Source organism: Oncorhynchus nerka, linkage group LG19 (genome assembly GCF_034236695.1).
Source record: "Oncorhynchus nerka isolate Pitt River linkage group LG19, Oner_Uvic_2.0, whole genome shotgun sequence".
Lineage (NCBI taxonomy): Eukaryota > Metazoa > Chordata > Actinopteri > Salmoniformes > Salmonidae > Oncorhynchus > Oncorhynchus nerka.
The window spans coordinates 15,794,426-15,812,973 of record NC_088414.1 but is presented as its reverse complement, the minus strand read 5'-3'; the positions used below and the strand labels follow the sequence as shown (position 1 = coordinate 15,812,973).

General features: G+C 43.5%; 1 protein-coding gene across 1 annotated transcript in view; it reads left to right on the top strand.

Moving 5' to 3' along the window:
• The window catches only part of LOC135562530 (uncharacterized), a 35,148-nt gene extending 28,623 nt beyond the window's left edge, over positions 1 to 6,525 (top strand). Inside the window, exons 3-4 of the mRNA XM_065005031.1 lie at positions 836 to 1,473; positions 6,511 to 6,525. Of these exons, the coding sequence (XP_064861103.1) occupies positions 836 to 1,473; positions 6,511 to 6,525 (653 nt within the window). The remainder of the gene's footprint in view (positions 1 to 835; positions 1,474 to 6,510) is intronic.
• The last annotated feature ends 12,023 nt before the right edge of the window (positions 6,526 to 18,548 follow it).

Here is an 18,548-nt window from a genome sequence, read left to right as displayed (position 1 = left end):
GTTTGCTTTTATCTCTGTCAATGAAATATGAGTTGTAGTCCGAATAGACATCAACTTCCACAACAAGCACAGCAGCAGCTATGTGAGGTCATGAACTTAAACTAAACAAGTTTTGATCAAGCATCATGAAGCTCCAATATAGCCTACTGTATCTGCATGTTGTTATTACTGTTTGGCCGGGTATAACAAATCCTGTGTGGTTAGGAGTACTTAGTAAATAATTCAGGTCACTGAATCTGTCCAAATAGGCCGGTACTATAGACAGTGAACAATTCTTTACAATATGAAAATGTTGAGTCATGAATGGTCAGCAGACAACATTTCTGTCTGCTCTGCACATGTCTATCCTCACCTGACATGGTTCTGAGGGGTTAAACATGTGAACGGACACAGGAACCAACTCCCATGTGGGAAAACAAACCCTTGATAAACAAAAGCCCTGTGTATATTAATCAACAACCTGCTCTCTGGGTTAGCCAGTGTTGTAATAGATGGACACTTCTTGAATGTTCTTGAATGTCAAATCTACCCCTAGCCCCTACCCCTTAGTTCTACCATTTAGGCACTTCTGTAGAGCTGAAAGTTTTGGATATGTTTAAGCATTATGGTAATAGCTTCACCTGGCCTTCTGATAGGCTTGATGGAAATGTCTATCTGATCATTTCATATCTGCAGGAGTGACTATGGGGTAGGGGCAAGCTGAGGGCTAGGGGTGGAACTGTTGAAATTCAGACAGTTTATCAATACCCACAGTGACAGGAGACATGGCTCCAACTAAAAGCACAAACACAGGAGTGAGGTGACAGACCAGACTGGAATTCGCCACTTCTGGAAGAGCATGACGGGCCAGCAGCCTCAGTCTCAGCCGACAACACCGGCAGAGGAGACACGGCAGTAACTGCCACTAATGTTACCGGCACCTTTGACGATCTCTCGCTGAAGGTGGTACCTATCTCTATCGGATCCATCCCTCCTCTGAGCCAGTTAGACAGCCATGTGTCAGTTTTAGACAGGGAGAAGACAGGGGCTACCCTCCTGTTCTCTGGGATATTCCTGGATCTGGTGGGCATGACGTTCAAAGTCATGGGCTGGCTTAAGTACAATGTCAGCCGCAGCTTCGAGTGGACCCAGCTGCTCGACCCCATCCTGCTGTCTGTAGGAGGCACCTTCATCCTCATCAGCGTCTGTATGTTCAGGATTCTCTCCTGCCGGGTGTGTAAGCCGAAGGACCGTGGCGAAGAGTTTTCTGAATCACTGACGATCCCAGGGTCCTGCCAATCAATTGTGTTCAACGGGATCAATCAGCCAATAATGTTTTACAAAGCCACGGTAGTGCAGTATATCCCATCTCCATATGGATTTGTGACACAGGAAGTGAATTCAGAAATGGAAAATTGGATTTGCTGCACATTAGAAAATGTGACCTGCTGCTTCTTTGGAGTCCATCGGGGCGCTTTTATCAATGATGATTTAGTATGTAAGATATGTAGAAACTGCTTTTCCAATAGAAATCCCTTACGATGCTTGTAGGCGAAGTCATGGCGGAGTTGGCTAGCTAAGCTAATGCACAGAAACACGTAATTGGGTGTAAACGCCCGAACTGCGCATGTGCAGGCTGTCAAATCAAAGGCACCCCTTCAATATATAGTTGTTTTTGATGAAAATGAAAAGGTATCAGTTTGTCACTTTCACAAGGTTGGAGTAATAACATCTACTTCAGATATTGGCTTGAATCTAGGTTGTCAGTTTTCGAGAATAATAATATCTAAGGAAGATGTTTTCACTTCTCACATTGACTTCTCAAACCCCAAATCACGTTTTGGTTTGCCAAGTCTTCTTCGCAAGCGTTCCCGGAAGTCTCGCAGCCTCTGGGTTTAAAAACTCAGTGCTTTTACCAAAGTTGGTGGATAAATTAAGATAGTTCACTGAAGAAAGGGTCAGTTCCGGTCTACATAAAGGTGTCAGGCAAAGATGTCCCTGTTTTTCCAAACCGTTTTTTTATACAACAGCTAAATACATCATAAAACGATCTGCAATAATATTTTGGTCAGGTTATATGTTGTATCCTTGATATAACACTAAAAGAAGCATGTGTGCCTGTCAACAAGCTCCTATGGAGTGCTTGGAAACGATGTCATGAGGGCATTGTGAAAATTCCATAATTTGAATAAGTTCAAAGATTTTAGTGCACAATTTCACATATCTCTGAGCTCACATGCTCGATATTGTACTGTTGAGAACACAATCAAAAATCTATTCTAAGTTTTACATTTGATCCAGGTATTCCATTCAGGAAATAATTTGGTGCCGGGATTTTAAAGTAGTTTTAATTTTTCACTTGTGCTGCACTGTGACAGTCGGTGGTGGGTTGGATTTATGCTGTAGAATGAGAAGACAAGAGGCTGCTCTCCTTCTAGCTAACTATAATAATTCACTTGAAACGAGTACTGTTTACACTGATCTTTATTTATAGACTGCTCAAAGTTGTAAGAGTATTTGTGATTGAGAAAATGCTTTTAATGACCAGAGATATTATTGGCTAGCTAAGCCTCACTTGAGCTAGTGTCACCCTGACAGAATCACCCATCAACCAAGGACCAAGCGGCATGGTAAACAGAGGCAGCAACAACAGCAACAGCAGCGCAAAGAGGAATGGACATGGGAGGATGTATTGGACGGCAAGGGTTGCTACACCTGGGAGGAGATCCTGGCGGGAAAGGATCGCCTTCCATGGGAACAGGTGGAGGCAGCTAGGAGAGCAGAGGCAGCCGGAGAGAGGAGCCGGCGATATGAGGAGGCAGCACGGCAGTGCGACAGGTACGAGAGGCAGCCCCAAAAATGTTTTTTGGGGGGGCAGACGAGGTGCGGTACTAAGCCAGGTAGCAGACCTGAGCTCACTCCTCGTGCTTATTATAAGCAGCGCATTACTGGTCAGGCACCGTGTTATGCGGTTAAGCGCACGGTGTCGCCAGTACGTGCCCATAGCCCGGTGCGCTATAGGGCAGCCCCCCGAAAGTGCCATGCGAGTGTGGGCATCGAGCCAGGGCGTATGGTGCCTGCTCAGCGGGTCTGGTCGCCGGTACGCAGTTTTGGTCCAGGGTATCCTGCGCCGGCTCTGCGTGCTGTGTCTCCGGGGCGCTGGGAGGGTGCAGTGCGTCCTCTGCCTGCGCTCCGCTCGTGCCGGGCAAATGTGGGAGTGGAGCCTAAGGGAGAGGTGCGTGTAGTAAGCACTAGATCTCAGCCCGGTTCAACCTGTGCCTGCACTCTGGAGGGTCCGGGCTAGAGTAGTTGTCCAGCCTGGGGAAGTGGTGCCAAGGTTGCGCACCAGAGCTCCAGTGCTCCCCCACAGCCCGGTCCTTCAGGTGCCTCCTCCTAACACCAAGCCTCCTGAAGGTCTCCCCAGCCTGGTGGTTCCTGTGGCAGCCCCACGCACCAGGCTGTCTCTCTGTCTCCTCCCTGCAGGAGTCTCCCGCCTGTCCGGCGCTGCTGCCGGAGTCTCCCGCCTGTCCGGCAGAAGCTCTGGACAGAGGGGCAGAAGCTCTGGACAGAGGGGCAGAAGCTCTGGACAGAGGAGCAGAAGCTCTGGACAGAGGGGCAGAAGCTCGGGACAGATGTCACCAGTTTAATCCACTTCAATGCAGATGAAGGGGGAGATGAAGGGGGGAGACAGGTTAATGATTTTTAAGCCTTGAGACAATTGAGAAATGGATTGTATATGTGTGTCATTCAGAGGGTGAATGGGCAAGACAAAATATTTAAGGTACAAGACCCAAAGGACATCCAGCCAACTTGACACAACTTTGGGAAGCATGGGCCAGCATCCCTGTGGAACACTTTGGACACATTTTAGAGTCCATGCCCTGACTAATTGAGGCTGTTCTGAGCGCAAAAGGAGGTGCAACTCAATATTTGGACACTCAGTGTATATGGTAATATTTTATCAGAAGTAGCTGAATTATTTAATGGCTGCAGCCAGTGTAGCTAGCTAGAGTTTACGTCTTGGGATATTTCTGATCTGAAGTTTATTAGCTAGTTGGCTAGCTAGCTAACATTCCTTATACATTTGTTGTGTTATCCAACAAGTCAACTAAAGCATTTAGCTAGCTAGTCTTAGCTGTTTGAAATGCAGCCTTATCACATTGATTGGGAACACACTGCCCGGTTATAGCTAGCTAACTAGTTAGATCTTATCTCATTATCTGCATATGAGTGTTATTTTCCCAGATATACGTGTTAATGATAATTTCCCAGATATACAAGTGTCTTCTCACATCATGTCAGTATCATTCGGCTCCTATATCCGACCCAGCTCCTAGATCACAGGGGGGCTGAGAGAGAGAAAGACTGTCACCATGCAGCCATGGAAGCCAACAGTAAATACATGGTTGAACATAGCCAATCAGAGATCCTGATTCACTGCTAATTCACAAGGGACACGTGCTAGCATGGCACTGGCTGGTTGTTATTACTCACCCTGAATAGTCCATTGGCACAGTGGAGGTGTCACCTCCTTACAACATACAATACACACATATACACACAGCATCGATTACATTATCAATGGTGGTTAGGTGAATTCCCGGACAGATAGTATTTTGACCATTGACCAGATCAATTGTGACCAACCTGATTCAAGTATCCTTAATTACTCTGAAGCGGGACTGGTGTCTGGCCACTGCCTCAGCCTTCTGTAACAGCTTCTGATATGGTAGGGGGTTCCCACAACGCTGCTGATCAACAATTCCACCAGGTTTTGTACATACCCTGTGAATGAAATCAAATGTATTTCTCTGGTTTGTAAGTAATGTATATGCTAATAGAGGGAAGGTAACTACATGATAGTAATACATGATAACATGATAACATTATTATGCAACCAGCTGTGTACATTGCTGATACGTTTTTCTATTGGCTGTCAGAGCCATAGGTATACTGAACAAATCAATAAACGCAACATGTAAAGTGTTTGTCCCATGTTTCATGAGCTGAAATTAAAGATCTAATAAATGTTGGCTCAAGTTTGAGGGTGCATGCAGTTGGCATGCTGACTGAAGGAATGTCCATCAGAGCTGTTGTCAGATAATTTAATGTTAATTTCTCTAACATAAGCCGCCTCAAACGTCCTTTTATAGAATTAGGCGGTACATCCAACCAGCCTCACAACCGCAGACCATATGTAACCACGCCAGCCCAGGACAGCCACATCCGTCTTCTTCACATGCGGGATCGTCTTGAGACCAGCCACCCGGACAGCTGACGAAACTGTGTGCTTGCACAAGTGATTAATTTCTGCACAAACTGTCATAAACCGTCTCAGGAAGCTCATCTGCGTGCTCGTCGTCCTTACCAGGGTCTTGACCTGACTGCAGTTCGGTGTCATAACCAACTTGCAAATGCCACTGGCAAGCTGGAGAAATGTGCTCTTCATGGATGTATCCCGGTTTCAACTGTACCTGGCAGATGGAAGACCGTGTGTATGGCGTCGTGTGGGTGAGCGGTTTGCTGATGTCAACATTGTGAACAGAGTGCCCCATCAAATCTAATTGTATTGGTCACATACACGTGTTTCGCAGATGTTATTGGGGTTGTAGCAAAATGCTTGTAAACGACTGCACAGCACTTTGTACGAAGTCATGATGCTCAGAGCCGGAGTGCGCTGCTTATAACACTACGCCAGCAAAGTTCACGAATGGTATGGGCAAGCATAAGCTACGGACAACAAACACAATAGCATTTTATTGATGGCAATTTGATTACACAGAGATACCGTTACGAGAGCCTGAGGCCCATTGTCGTGCAATTCATCCACCGCCATCACCTCATGTTTCAGCATGATAATGCACGGCCGCATGTCGCAAGGATCTGTACACAATTCCTGGAAGCTGAAAATGTCCCAGTTCTTCCATGGCCTACATACTCACCAGACATGTCACCAATTGAGCATGTTTGGAATGTTCTGGATTGACATGCATGACAGCGTGTTCCAATTCCAGCCATTACCCAGCAACTTCGCACAGCCATTGAAGAGGAGTGGGACAACCTTCCACAGGCCACAATCAACAGCCTGATTAACTATATGCAAAGGAGATGTCCCGCTGCATTATAGTGGTCACACCAGATACTGATTGGTTTTCTGATCCACGCCCCAACTTTATTTAAAAATATCTGCGACCAATATATGCATATCTGTATTCCCAGTCATGTGAAATCCATAGATTAGGGCCTAATGAATGTATTTCAATTGACTGATTTCTTAATTTGAACTGTAACTCAGTAAAATCTTAGAAATTGTTGCATGTTGTGTCTATATTTTTGTTCGGTGTATATGTCACACCCTGATCTGTGTCACCTGTCCTTGTGATTGTCTCCACACCCTTCAGGTGTCGCTTATTTTCCCCGGTGTATTTATCCCTGTGTTTCCTGTCTCTCTGTGCCAGTTTGTCTTGTTTTGTCAAGTCAACCAGCGTGTTTTTCCTGTGCTCCTGCTTTTTCTATTCTCTCTTTTGCTAGTCCTCCCGGTTTTGACCCTTGCCTGCCCTGACTCTGAACCCGCCTGCTTGGCCATACTGCCTGCCCTGACCTCGAGCCTACCTGCCACTCTGTACCTCCTGGACTCTGACTTTGTTATGATCTTTTTGCCTGTCCACAACCATTCTCTTGCCTGCTCCTTGGATACTAATAAATATCAGAGACTCGAACCATCTGCCTCCCGAGTCTGCAACTGGGATTTGCCCTGTGCCCTTATAGTTCGTCACCGCCGAGTTCAGATGATGGGACATGAAGGCACAGGGATGAAGCTTTTGGTCCTGGATAGATTGCTGGGAAACGATGGACTCCTACTCCCATGTCGGAAGCGTCAACCACCACCACAAACTGACGGGTCGGATCCGGATGGATGAGGATGGGGCGGTGGTGAGTCGTTGCTTCAGATCCACAAACGCCTTATTCACTGCTGGGGACCATGTGAACGGTACCTTGGGAGAGGTGAGTGCAGAGTGGGGAGCCGCCAGGTTGCTGTAGCCCCGATGAAATGGTGGTAAAAATGAGCAAACCCCAGAAACCGTTGTATTTGCACCCTGGATGTGGGTTGGGGCCAATCCACCACCGCTCTCACTTTTTTTCCGGATCCATCTGAACATCCCCTTCAGTGATGATGTATCTCAGAAAAGAGATTGTGGAGCAGTGGAACTTGCACTTCTCCGCTTTTACAAACAACTGGTTCTCCATGAGGCGCTGATGGACTTGTCGAACATGGATAACGTATTTCTGGGCAGCTAGCTAGCTACCTAACTTGCAAATCTGGGTTAGTTATCATACCTTTGTCCAAGTTGAAATGAGTTGGCCAGCTAGCTAATGTTAGCTAGCCAGTTCGAGTTTAAACATTATTGAAAGTAAACTGCTTACATCCTATGATGCTAGCAAGCTAGTATCCAATTGCCTGCCACCTATTGACAATGTCAATGGGCTACAGTTAGCTGTTGCTAGCAAGGAAGCTAGCTAACATGAGCTACACACATCTTCCTCTCACATAATACAACACATTACATGTAATCTTGATATATTTAGCTACTTACCATTTCCCTTTCATCTGTGGTATCATAGCTACCATGGTTTATATCATTATTAAATAATGTTTTATAACCAAAAGTATCTACTAGCTAGCACCAGCAATCTACATTGCTAACGTAGGAACCAACACCAGTGTTTTCTTTAACATAATTCTTTGGTATTTTACCCCCTTTCTCTCCCCAATTTTGATCTTGTCATATCGCTGCAACTCTCCAACGGGCTTTAGAGGCAAAGGTCGGGTCATGCGTCCTCCGAAACTTGACCTGCCAAAATGCGATTATTAACACCCGCCCGCTTAACCTGGAAGTCAGCCGCACCAATGTGTCAGAGGAAACACCGTTCACCTGACGACCAAGGTCAGCCTGCAGGCACCCGGCCCACCACAAGGAGTCTCTAGAGCATGATGAGCCAAGTAAAGCCCCTTGGCCAAACCCTCCCCTAACCCGGATGACATTAGCCCAATTGTGCGCCACCCTATGGGACTCCTGATTCAGGCCGGTTGTGATACAAACCCGGGAATGAACCAGGGTCTGTAGTGACACCTCTAGCACTGCGATGCAGTGCCTTGTACCGCTGTGCCACTCGGGAGCCCCACCAACACCAGTGGTTTGACGGTTGATGGGCAGCAGAAGTGAGCGTGTCGGATATAATCCAATCCAATATTTCAAAATATTGAAAATGCATTGACTGTTTGCACCAACTTTATGGAAGCCCATTTTCATTCATATTTGCCAAGCGAAATCATTTCACTCATATGCAGACTTGACAACAAATGTCCATATGTCAGGTGGGGGTGGACCACAACGTGGGCATGTAAGTAATCCATACCCAAGTCTTGACAAACTCACTTACAATACACAGTTTTGGACGAGACTGTCAATATGAACAAAATGATCCTATTTACACGTTGTAGTACATTTGGACACTATAATGAATGACTCATATCGATAACACATAGGCGTTTACAACCAGAGAAGTTGGTTTTAAGGGGCAGTTGACATTTAACTGGTTGTGTCTTCCATAGACACCAATGCAATAGCAGCTGGGTCTAGTCTACTTAGTTCATTGACTTTCATTCAAAACTAAAAAAAACTGCTAGTTGGCTGTCTCTTCCGTCTCTGCGTTTACCATGAAACATCTAGGGATATACAGTACCAGTCAAAAGTTTGGACACACCTACTCAAGGGATTTTCTTTCTCTACATTTAAGAATAACAATAACATTCTTTCCTTGTTAATGCATTAATCAATCAGGGGCGCTACTTTGGTTTTAGAAGTAGGGGGGACATCATTTGTTTGTTTTTATAGTTTTTGTATCCAGTTGCATTAACACTTCACACCGCAGCCTACCCGACCGCTTGGAGGCATCCGCACGGTCCTAAAGCACACTGTTGCATCGTTTTGTATCACATTCCAATGATACAACTGGAGGGGCCAAAAACGCCTTTTCCTGTAGTCCATGACCAGCTCCTTTTTCTTGCTCACATTGAGGGAGAGGTTGTGGTCCTGGCACCACACTGCCAGTTCTCTGACCTCCCTATAGGCTGTCTCATCATTGTCGGTGATCAGGCCTACCACTGTTGTGTCGTCTTGCAAACTTAATGATGGTGTTGGAGTCGGGTTTGGCAACGCAGTCGTGGGTGAACAGGGAGTACAGGAGGGGACTAACTATACACCCCTGAGGGGCCCCAGTGTTGAGGATCATTGTGGCAGACGTGTTGTTGCCTACCGTTACCACCTGGGGGCGGCCGGTCAGGAAGTCCAGGAATCAGTTGCAGAGGGAGGCGTTTGGTCCCAGGGTCCTTAGCTTAGTGATGAGCTTCATGGGCAGTATGGTGTTGAACGCTGAGCTGTAGTCAATGAACAGCATTCTCACAAAGGTGTTCCTTTTGTCCAGGTGGGAAAGGGCAGTGTGGAGTGTGATTGAGATTGCGTCATCTGTGGATCTGTTGGGGTGGTATGCGAATTGGAGTGGGTCTAGTGTATCCGGGAGGATGCTGTTGATGTGAGTCATGACCAGCCTTTCAAAGCACTTCAGGGCTACCGACGTGAGTGCTACGGGGCGGTAATCATTTAGATAGGTTACCTTTGCTTCCTTGGGCACGGGGAAAATGGCGGGGATTTCGGCCTGAGCAGTATATCCTTCTCGTCGGACTCGTTAAAGGAAAAAGCTTCTTACTGTTTGTTGTGAGTAATCTCTGTTTTGATTTCCAGAAGTTATTTTCGGTCATAACAGACGGTAGCAGCAACATTATGTACAAAATAAGTTTAAAAAATAAGTTACAAACAACACAAAAAAACTAACAAAATAGCACAAATGGTCGGGAGCATGTAAAATGTCAGCCATCCTCTTCGGCGCCATCTGCGAGGCTAGTGTGGCTAGGTGATTTCCGCTTGTGTATAGTGTAAACGTGGGATTGCGGGGCCTTGCTTGACAATGTATTTCCACTTACCACGTTGGGGGCGATGAAACAACGGAGCCCCATTCATTTTCAAAGGACGGAAGGGAAGTAGGCGGGGGACCATTGGGCGATGCAAGCATGGACGAGGTAGTGTGAACAGGGAGGGACCGAAGTTGGGGAAAGCTGAACTTTATCTAAATACTCCGCGATATCGTGACACTATTGACCAATCGAAGCTCACTACAGCATCCAGCCCCAACTGAATAGGCTGTTGATACCTAGCACCACCTAGTCTGCTTGCTAGCAGCCACATGAGGGTGAAGCTAGAGTTGCTTTTCAAATGATTGTGTTATGTGGAAATCCCCTTAGACTCCTTTGTGCCCTACAATTTTAATTGAATATGTGTATATGAATAAAAGTAAACCTACATTTTGGATAAATATAGGCATGTCTCTTTTCTGTCTCTGATGGTATATTAGAATCACTTAGCTAACAGTGGGCCACAATCCAGTTGGAACTGAAACTCTACAGTTTATCTATAATTATTTAATCAAACCCAATAAAAATATCCCTTGGATTAAATACAATTCAATGAAATACACGTTTTCCAAGAGCTTTTTAATTTCACCCAGGTCCCAGCTCTCCTTCCTTAGCCTATAGTGTAGGTAACTGATCCCATCCCATAGCTTTGGGGAAGTGATCTGGCGCCCAGTGGCTGTTTATTTTACATGAGGGCCTGAGTGGTATAAAAACTCCACGTCATTGGCTATGTTCCTCTAGGACCTATAACCTTATCTTTAGAGGAATAGCTGATTTGAAAGTGCCCACTGTAAGACACCAGCGTTTGTCTCGAACCGCGAACCTTAAGTAAGTTGGTGCCCTCCCATGGGACCGGGACGCAGTCAGTTAAATGCAAGTGTTGCTTAACCACATGGGGGCGGAAACACTGAGGGAATCAATATAGCCTCTGTCTGTCTCTGGGTCAGGTCAGACAAGTCTGGTCTCAGACGTCGGGGGCAGCTCAGACAACTGGCTGGCTGGTCTGTTGGTGGTAGCCTAATAATAATAATAAAACAACAAAATCAACATCACAATAATCCTAATAATAATCATAGTATTAATACTACTACTAATAATAATAACAATAATAATAATAATAATAAATTGACTTTCCATTAAACGGTTAGCCTTGTAAGGAATTGCTACCAAAATATCCACTAACTAGCCTAAATAGCCTACAATTGTTTCCATAAAAATGTAGTATCTTATATGAGACATCAATGACAGAGTTCACCAAAGTTTGCGACAGTTCATCTGTGCCTTTTTGATATTGTTGATTGTTGGCTACCACATGTTAGCCTAATTGCACCCCTGTTACATCTAAATAACATTTAAGGCTGAAAGTTCAATTATGTCCAAATATCTTCAATTACACATATTGTTAATGATATAACTGATAAAGATCATGCCACCATGGCCATTGAGTTTTGGACCATTCCATATATAAATAATTAGCCTACTCTATTTCTACTCGACACGTTTAGACTATTCAGTGTTGCATTCAAAATAGCTGCAACACTCAAGTGTGAACTCCATTCATAGTGTGCCCCATCAAAACTTGAAGACAGAAATAAATAAAACATAATGACGAATAAAATTACTGCAAATTATTATAGTCTGACAACTCACTCTCAAAAAAACATTTGTCTTCAATTGTATTAAGATGAATCAACACTTTTCTCCTGCATCCAACATTTGGAAACATAGTTGCTCTTATTTGAAGTGGAATTAATTTTTGAATTACTGCAAAATAAATGTATCCTACTGTAGACATTGTGGGTTTGTTATTCACACCTTTACTTTGATCTGTAAAAAAAAACATAAAGGCCTGGCTCAGTGGTTCCACGATCTGTAATTTTACAGAAAGTTTTGGGAATTGTTTGGGGATTATAAACTCTATTGTTTTAAAACGTTTTTTTTTTTTCACAATTCACAAATCTTAGGTCCAATTTAAATACGAACAGTGAAAATATTTTATTAAAGTGACATGTGTGCAGCCCACATGATTATATAAGTCCATAACAGCCCCAACGTTCTTCTGTAATAAAGGTTGTATAGGCTAACAGGTGCCAATAGGAATATTTCATTTTTACCCGGGAAAAAACATATCCCTAATACAGCATGCAGGTATACAGAACCTTCTATTTGGCTCAGGGCCTATTTAATGTAACCCCGAATAGGCTATTGGCAAACGCCCATCGCGTGATTCCTCATGTGGCCTGTACATCTCATTAATGACGTTTAAATCACACTACAGGCTGTTATTTCAAGACGAGGGGGTTGTGAAGACAGGTGTGTCAGGCTACCTGCTGGTTTTGGCAAGCATGCACCCCTAATTTAGTCTGGGTACCAGTCGTTTTAGCTAACATTCCACTGTACATGGTGTGGAATGAAATAGCTGAACAGTGATGGCAGCAGGCTACTAGCTAGCCCTAATTCCTTTGGCTTTAGTTGTGTGTGTGCGTGTATGTGTGTGTGTGTGTGTGTGTGCGTGTGTGTGTGTGTGTGTGTGTGTGTGTGTGTGTGTGTGTGTGTGTGTGTGTGTGTGTGTGTGTGTGTGTGTGTGTGTGTGTGTGTGTGTGTGTGTGTGTGTGTTATAATGACTGCAAAAATAGCACTTTCTAGCTGCTTTTGAACCATGAAGCGTTGAACCACAAATTCCCCCAAATTGAGATAGCCCTATATGGTTCCCACAGAAATAAGAGTGCAAATTCCTTATTTCGAAAACAATTTAAAACTGCGTGAAAACTGTTGCTTTTTTGTCTTTGTAGATGTATACACCGCAGCTCAATGTGACTTCCATTAATTTTGCTGCACAGTAAAATGTGGGTGGCCGACAAGGCTCATTATTTTACAGTTTTGTTGCATTTGAGCCATTTTATACAAGTATTACGGAACACGTGAAACGTTTAAACTACTCAGAAATGAAAGAGGGCTCTAGAAGTGCCCAGAACCGTTTACCACAAATCTCCTGAGAACGTCCATATCGACAGGCGATGAATGAGAAGGTACCACCCGGGCTTAATGGTTATTTATGTTCTAGTGGGGGAGGGTACATGGGGACAAGAGACTAACCCAAAGCAGACTACTTTTAATCCTTAACATCTGATAGTGATATCCAATCCAAGACCTGCTCAATGGGAGATACAATGCATTCAGAAAGTATTCAGACCCCTTGACTTTTTCCACATTTTGTTACATTACAGCCTTATTCTAAAATAGATTTTTTTTAAATGTTCCTCATCAATCTACACACACAAGCTACACACGTGAGATTTTAGCAAATTTATTACAAATAAAAAACAGAAATACCTTTACAGAAGTATTCAAAAATTGAGCTCAGGTACATCCTTGTTTCCATTGATATCCTTGAGATGTTTCTACAACTTGATTGGAGTCCACCTGTGATAAATTCAATTGATTGGACATAATTTGGAAAGGCACACACCTATCTATATATAGTCCCACAGTTGACAGTGCATGTCAGAGCAAAAATCAAGCCATGAGGTCGGTGGAATTATCTGTAGAGCTACGAGACAGGATTGTGTCGAGGCACAGATCTGTGGAAGGGTAGCATTGAGGTTTGGAATCACCAACCACCCCCCGGCCAAACTGAGCAATCGGGTGAGAAGGGCCTTGGTCAGGGAGGTGACCAAGAACCCGATGGTCACTCCAACAGAGCTCATGAGTTCCTCTGTGGAGAACCTTTCCTTAAGGACAACCATCTCTTCTGCACTCCACCAATCAGGCCTTTATGTTAGAGTGGCCAGATGGAAGACACTCCTCACTAAAAACGCACATGACAGTCCGCTTGGAGTTTGTCTAAAGGCACCTCAAGGACTCAGACCCTGAGAAACAAGATTCTCTGGTCTGATGAAACCAATATTGAACTATTTGGCCTGAATGCCAAGCATCACGTCTGGAGGACACCTGGCACCATCCCTACGGTGAAGCATGGCGGTGGCAGCATCATGCTGTTGGGTGGATTTTCAGCAGCAGAGACTGGGGGACTAGGGAAAGGTGAACAGAGCAAAATACAGAGATATCCTTGATGAAAACCTGTTCCAGAGAGCTCAGGACCTCACACTGGGTTGAAGGTACCTCCCAACAGGACAACAACCCTAAGCACACAGCCAAGACAATGCAGGAGTGGCTTCGGGACAAGTTTCTGAATGTCCTTGAGTGGCCCAGCCAGAGCCCAAATTTGAACATCTCTGGAGATACCAAAAAATAGCTGTGCAGCAACGCTCCCCATCCGATCTGACAAAGCTTGAGAGGATCTGCAGAGAAGAATGGGAGAAACTCCCCAATACAGGTGAACCAAGCTTGTAGCATCATACCCAAGAAGAGTAAAGGCTGTAATCGCTGCCAAAGATGCTGAGTACTGAGTAAAGGGCCTTAATACTTAGGTAAATGTCATTTTTTCGTCTTTTATTTATAATAAATTTGTTACATTTTCTACAAACCTGTTTTTGCTTTGTCGTTATGGGTATATTGTGTGTAGATTGATGAGGGGAAAAACAAATGTAATACATTTTTATAATAAGGCTGTAATGTAGCAACATGTGGAATACTTTCCAAATGCACTGTATATCACAACTAAATCTATGACTGATAAACTATTACTCTACATCAACTCTTCTACCACATTGCTCTGCTTTCTTGATATCTCAGTCAACCAGACAGCTTCTGCAGGCCCTAGTTTTGTCGCACCTGGACTACTGCCCAGTTGCGTGGTCAGGTGTGGCAAAGAAGGACATAGGGAAATTGCAGTTTGTCCAAAACAGAGCAGCATGTATTGTACTTAGATGTACACGGGTGAATGGCAATTGCATGCATGTCAATCTGTCTTGGCTCAATGTTGAGGAGAGATTGACTGCATCACTATTGGTTTTTGTGCAAGGTGTTGAAGGTACTGAACTGTCTATTCAAGCAGTTGGCACACAGTTCGGACACTCACACAAGACATGCAACCAGAGGTCTTTTCACAGTCCCCAGATCCAGAACAGAGGCTGGGAAACACATATAATTAAATAGAGCCATGACTAAATGGAACTCTCTTCCACCCGAAGTAACTCAATCAGATCAAAGAACACCTTACGGCAAGGCGAGGATTGTGAAGAGACACAGACATTGTTATGAATATTGTATTGTATGTTGTATTGTATTATATATTGTAATTTGTATGTGATACATGGTTGGGATACGACTGTGATATGTGGTTGTCTCGCCTGGCAATCTTAAGATAAATGCACTAGCTGTGGGTCGCTCTGGATGGGAGCGTCTGCTGAATGGCTAAATTGTATTGTAAATGTAGTGCTATGTATGTATATTATGTATTTCAGTTGTTGTGTTGTTTCCTGTTTGGATCCCAGGAAGATTAGCCGCTGCCTCGGCAGCAGCTAATTGGGGATCCTAATAAATACAAAAAATAATACCACTAATGATATAAACAAATAATAGTAATATATGAACAGGATGAATGTATTTTTGCGTGTGTATCTATGCATTATGTATGTGCGAAATGTGTTTTCAATGTATTTGTGCACACAAGCACATGCACACACTTGCACACGCACTATTTCATTAAAATCACATTGTAGAGGGCGCACAGTTGCCTTCATGACATTGTTAGTAATTACATGTGTTTGATTTGTCACAGGCTAAGGCAGATCTGACATTTGACAGTTATATTTCAGTCTTTGGGTCCCTTGGGACTATTTTTAGGCTGCTGAAAGTGGCTCTTTTGGAAATAAGTTCCTGACTATATCAAAGATAACCACCACAGTCACAGTGGTGGGCTTAGGGCCAGGTCTCTGCCAGCTCTGTGTGTGTGTGTGTGTGTGTGTGTGGGGGGGGGGGTGTATGCAACGTGTTACGTAACCCAGCGTAACTAAAGGGCATGGGGACTGGGGGACAAATGGATTCCATGTTTGCAGGAAAACACGCTGGAGGCACAGGAAAACTTTGTTGTTTATGAAGAACACGTGAAAACAATCAAATCCGAATTATCTTCCTGTTGTTCCAGCTTTTGTCTTTGCAGTTTTCAGTCTGTTTGCCAGGAGTGTCGCCACCCAGCGAGCAAGTCTAGGTCTGTATATGGATGGATAGAGTATTGTACACACACACATGCAGACACACACATACCGGTAGACATGCACACAGACCTACGCACAAACAAAAACTCATACACACACTCAAAGACACGTGCAAATACTCAAACACATAGATTACACACAAACACACACACACACACACACGCACTTTCCAAACTGTTGTACGAGGAGCATCCGACAGTAAAGCTCAAGGGGATCTGATAAATAGTCAGTCCACAGGAAATTATTTGCAGGCCTGCTCAGTATAAAAAGCCATTTACATAGGATTTTTCATATGGTGCTGGGCTATAGACCATAGACACACATACACGCAATCTGTCCCTAACATATGTACATACTACTCTCAGACCAAAAGTGTGCACACACACTCGTACACACACTTATTTACCTAATCCTCACATAGGGAGTTTCACGTCAGTTGTGGGCGAGCTGGAGTATGACAGTACAGTGGGACTTTTGAGATGAAGGTACTCTACCCTGGTTAACCAGGGGTGGTGCTGTAGTGGGGCAAACCCATCAGCAGTAGTCAGCTTATTTTCTCTCTCATTGACTCAGGCAGTGAGCCCTGAGAAAACCATTGCCTGGGAGGCAGGAGGCAGCACTTCTCTCTGGACCCTCTTAGAGTGCTCCTCGTCACATCTTTTACTGCCTGAGGATGAGGATTGGGCCAAAATCAGACTCAAGCTGCATCCCAAATGACACCCTATTCCCTTTTTATTTAATGACTTTTGCCATAGGGCTCTGGTTAAAAGTAGTGTACTATGTAGAGAATAGGGTCAGACTCGGTCCCTAGCTCAGTCTCTAGGAGCAGGTGTTTTACTCATCTAATCCACGGAGCAGAGGCTGAGGTAGACTGATATGTTATTGAGTAGGGTTATATGTGTTACATACTGTATATGTTGGTCTAAGGGTCAATGTAATTTGTTCACATGTACTGTATAGCAAACATGTAATGTATGTTTATGGTACAGATAGGATCTTAATTTAAGCCAGTTTGTTACAGCAGGAAAATAATCCTGCAGCAGCTGGAAATGTGAATTATTATGTGCATTATAATTAATGGACATTTTTATAGGCGTTGATATATTTTTCCGGAAAGGAAAATCAAGTCTCAAGCGTATAAAATTGGAAATTACAAACTTCAGAAGCATTCTTAAAACTCAATTACACTACTAGTTAAAAATGTCCTGCATCGCAGGAAAGTTATTAGGAGTTCGTTGATGAGTTTCCACTTTTATTTGTATGTTAAGTGTGGTAAATACTGTATGTACATGTATATTATGTTGTTGTATGTTTTGAAGAGTTATTGGGATTACGCTTATTTCATTCAGTGTATTACCCTTTTATTTGGTTATATCAATGACAGATGCACTGAAGATTGAATGAAATGGAAAAGTAGACACATTTGATCAAATGTCTGTTCATGTGTTTTACATATACATTTTGCTATATATGACATATTTTTCCTGTGTAAGAATGACCCAAAATGATCATGTATCAAAAGTTCATAAAAATAGGCTGAACTCGCTTGATTGATTATTTAAACAGATGCTATCTGTGTGGCTGTAAAGGTATGTGAACTTCAGGGAACTGTTTTAGGGGACTAATAAGTTTCTCAATGACCCTGTCAGCTATCTGGCAAGACTGTGGTCTCGTCAGAATATGTCTGACTGAGAATTTAGATGATTAAATTCACACACACACACACACACACACACACACACACACACACACACACACACACACACACACACACACACACACACACACACACACACACACACACTCTGTATATAGTTTTTTTAAACTTTCATTTATTTAGTACATATTTTCTTAACTCTTATTTTCTTAAAACTACATTGTTAAAACTTCTTGGTGCACCCATCCCGTTAGCTGGATAATTTTCGTCAACATCCGCTGAATTGCAGAGCGCCAAATTCAAATGAATTACAAAAAATATTTAATTTTCATGAAATCACAAGTGCAATATAGCAAAAACCAGTTTAGCATGTTGTTAATCCACCTGGCGTGTCAGATTTCAAAAAAGCTTTACAGCAAAAGCTATCCAAGCGTTTATGTTAGGACATCTCTCTCAGCAGACAAAACATCATCAAACAGCTAGCAGCAAAGTAGATTGGTCACGAAAGTCAGAAAAGCAATCAAATGAATCGCTTACCTTTGATGATCTTCGGATGTTTTCACTCACGAGACTCCCAGTTACACAATAAATGTTCCTTTTGTTCCATAAAGATTATTTTATATCCAAAATACCTCCATTTGGTTGGCGTGTTTTGTTCAGAAATTCACAGGCTCGAGCGGTCACGACGGGGTAGACGAAAATTCCAAATAGTATCCGTAAAGTTCGTAGAAACATGTCAAATGTTTTTTATAATCAATCCTCA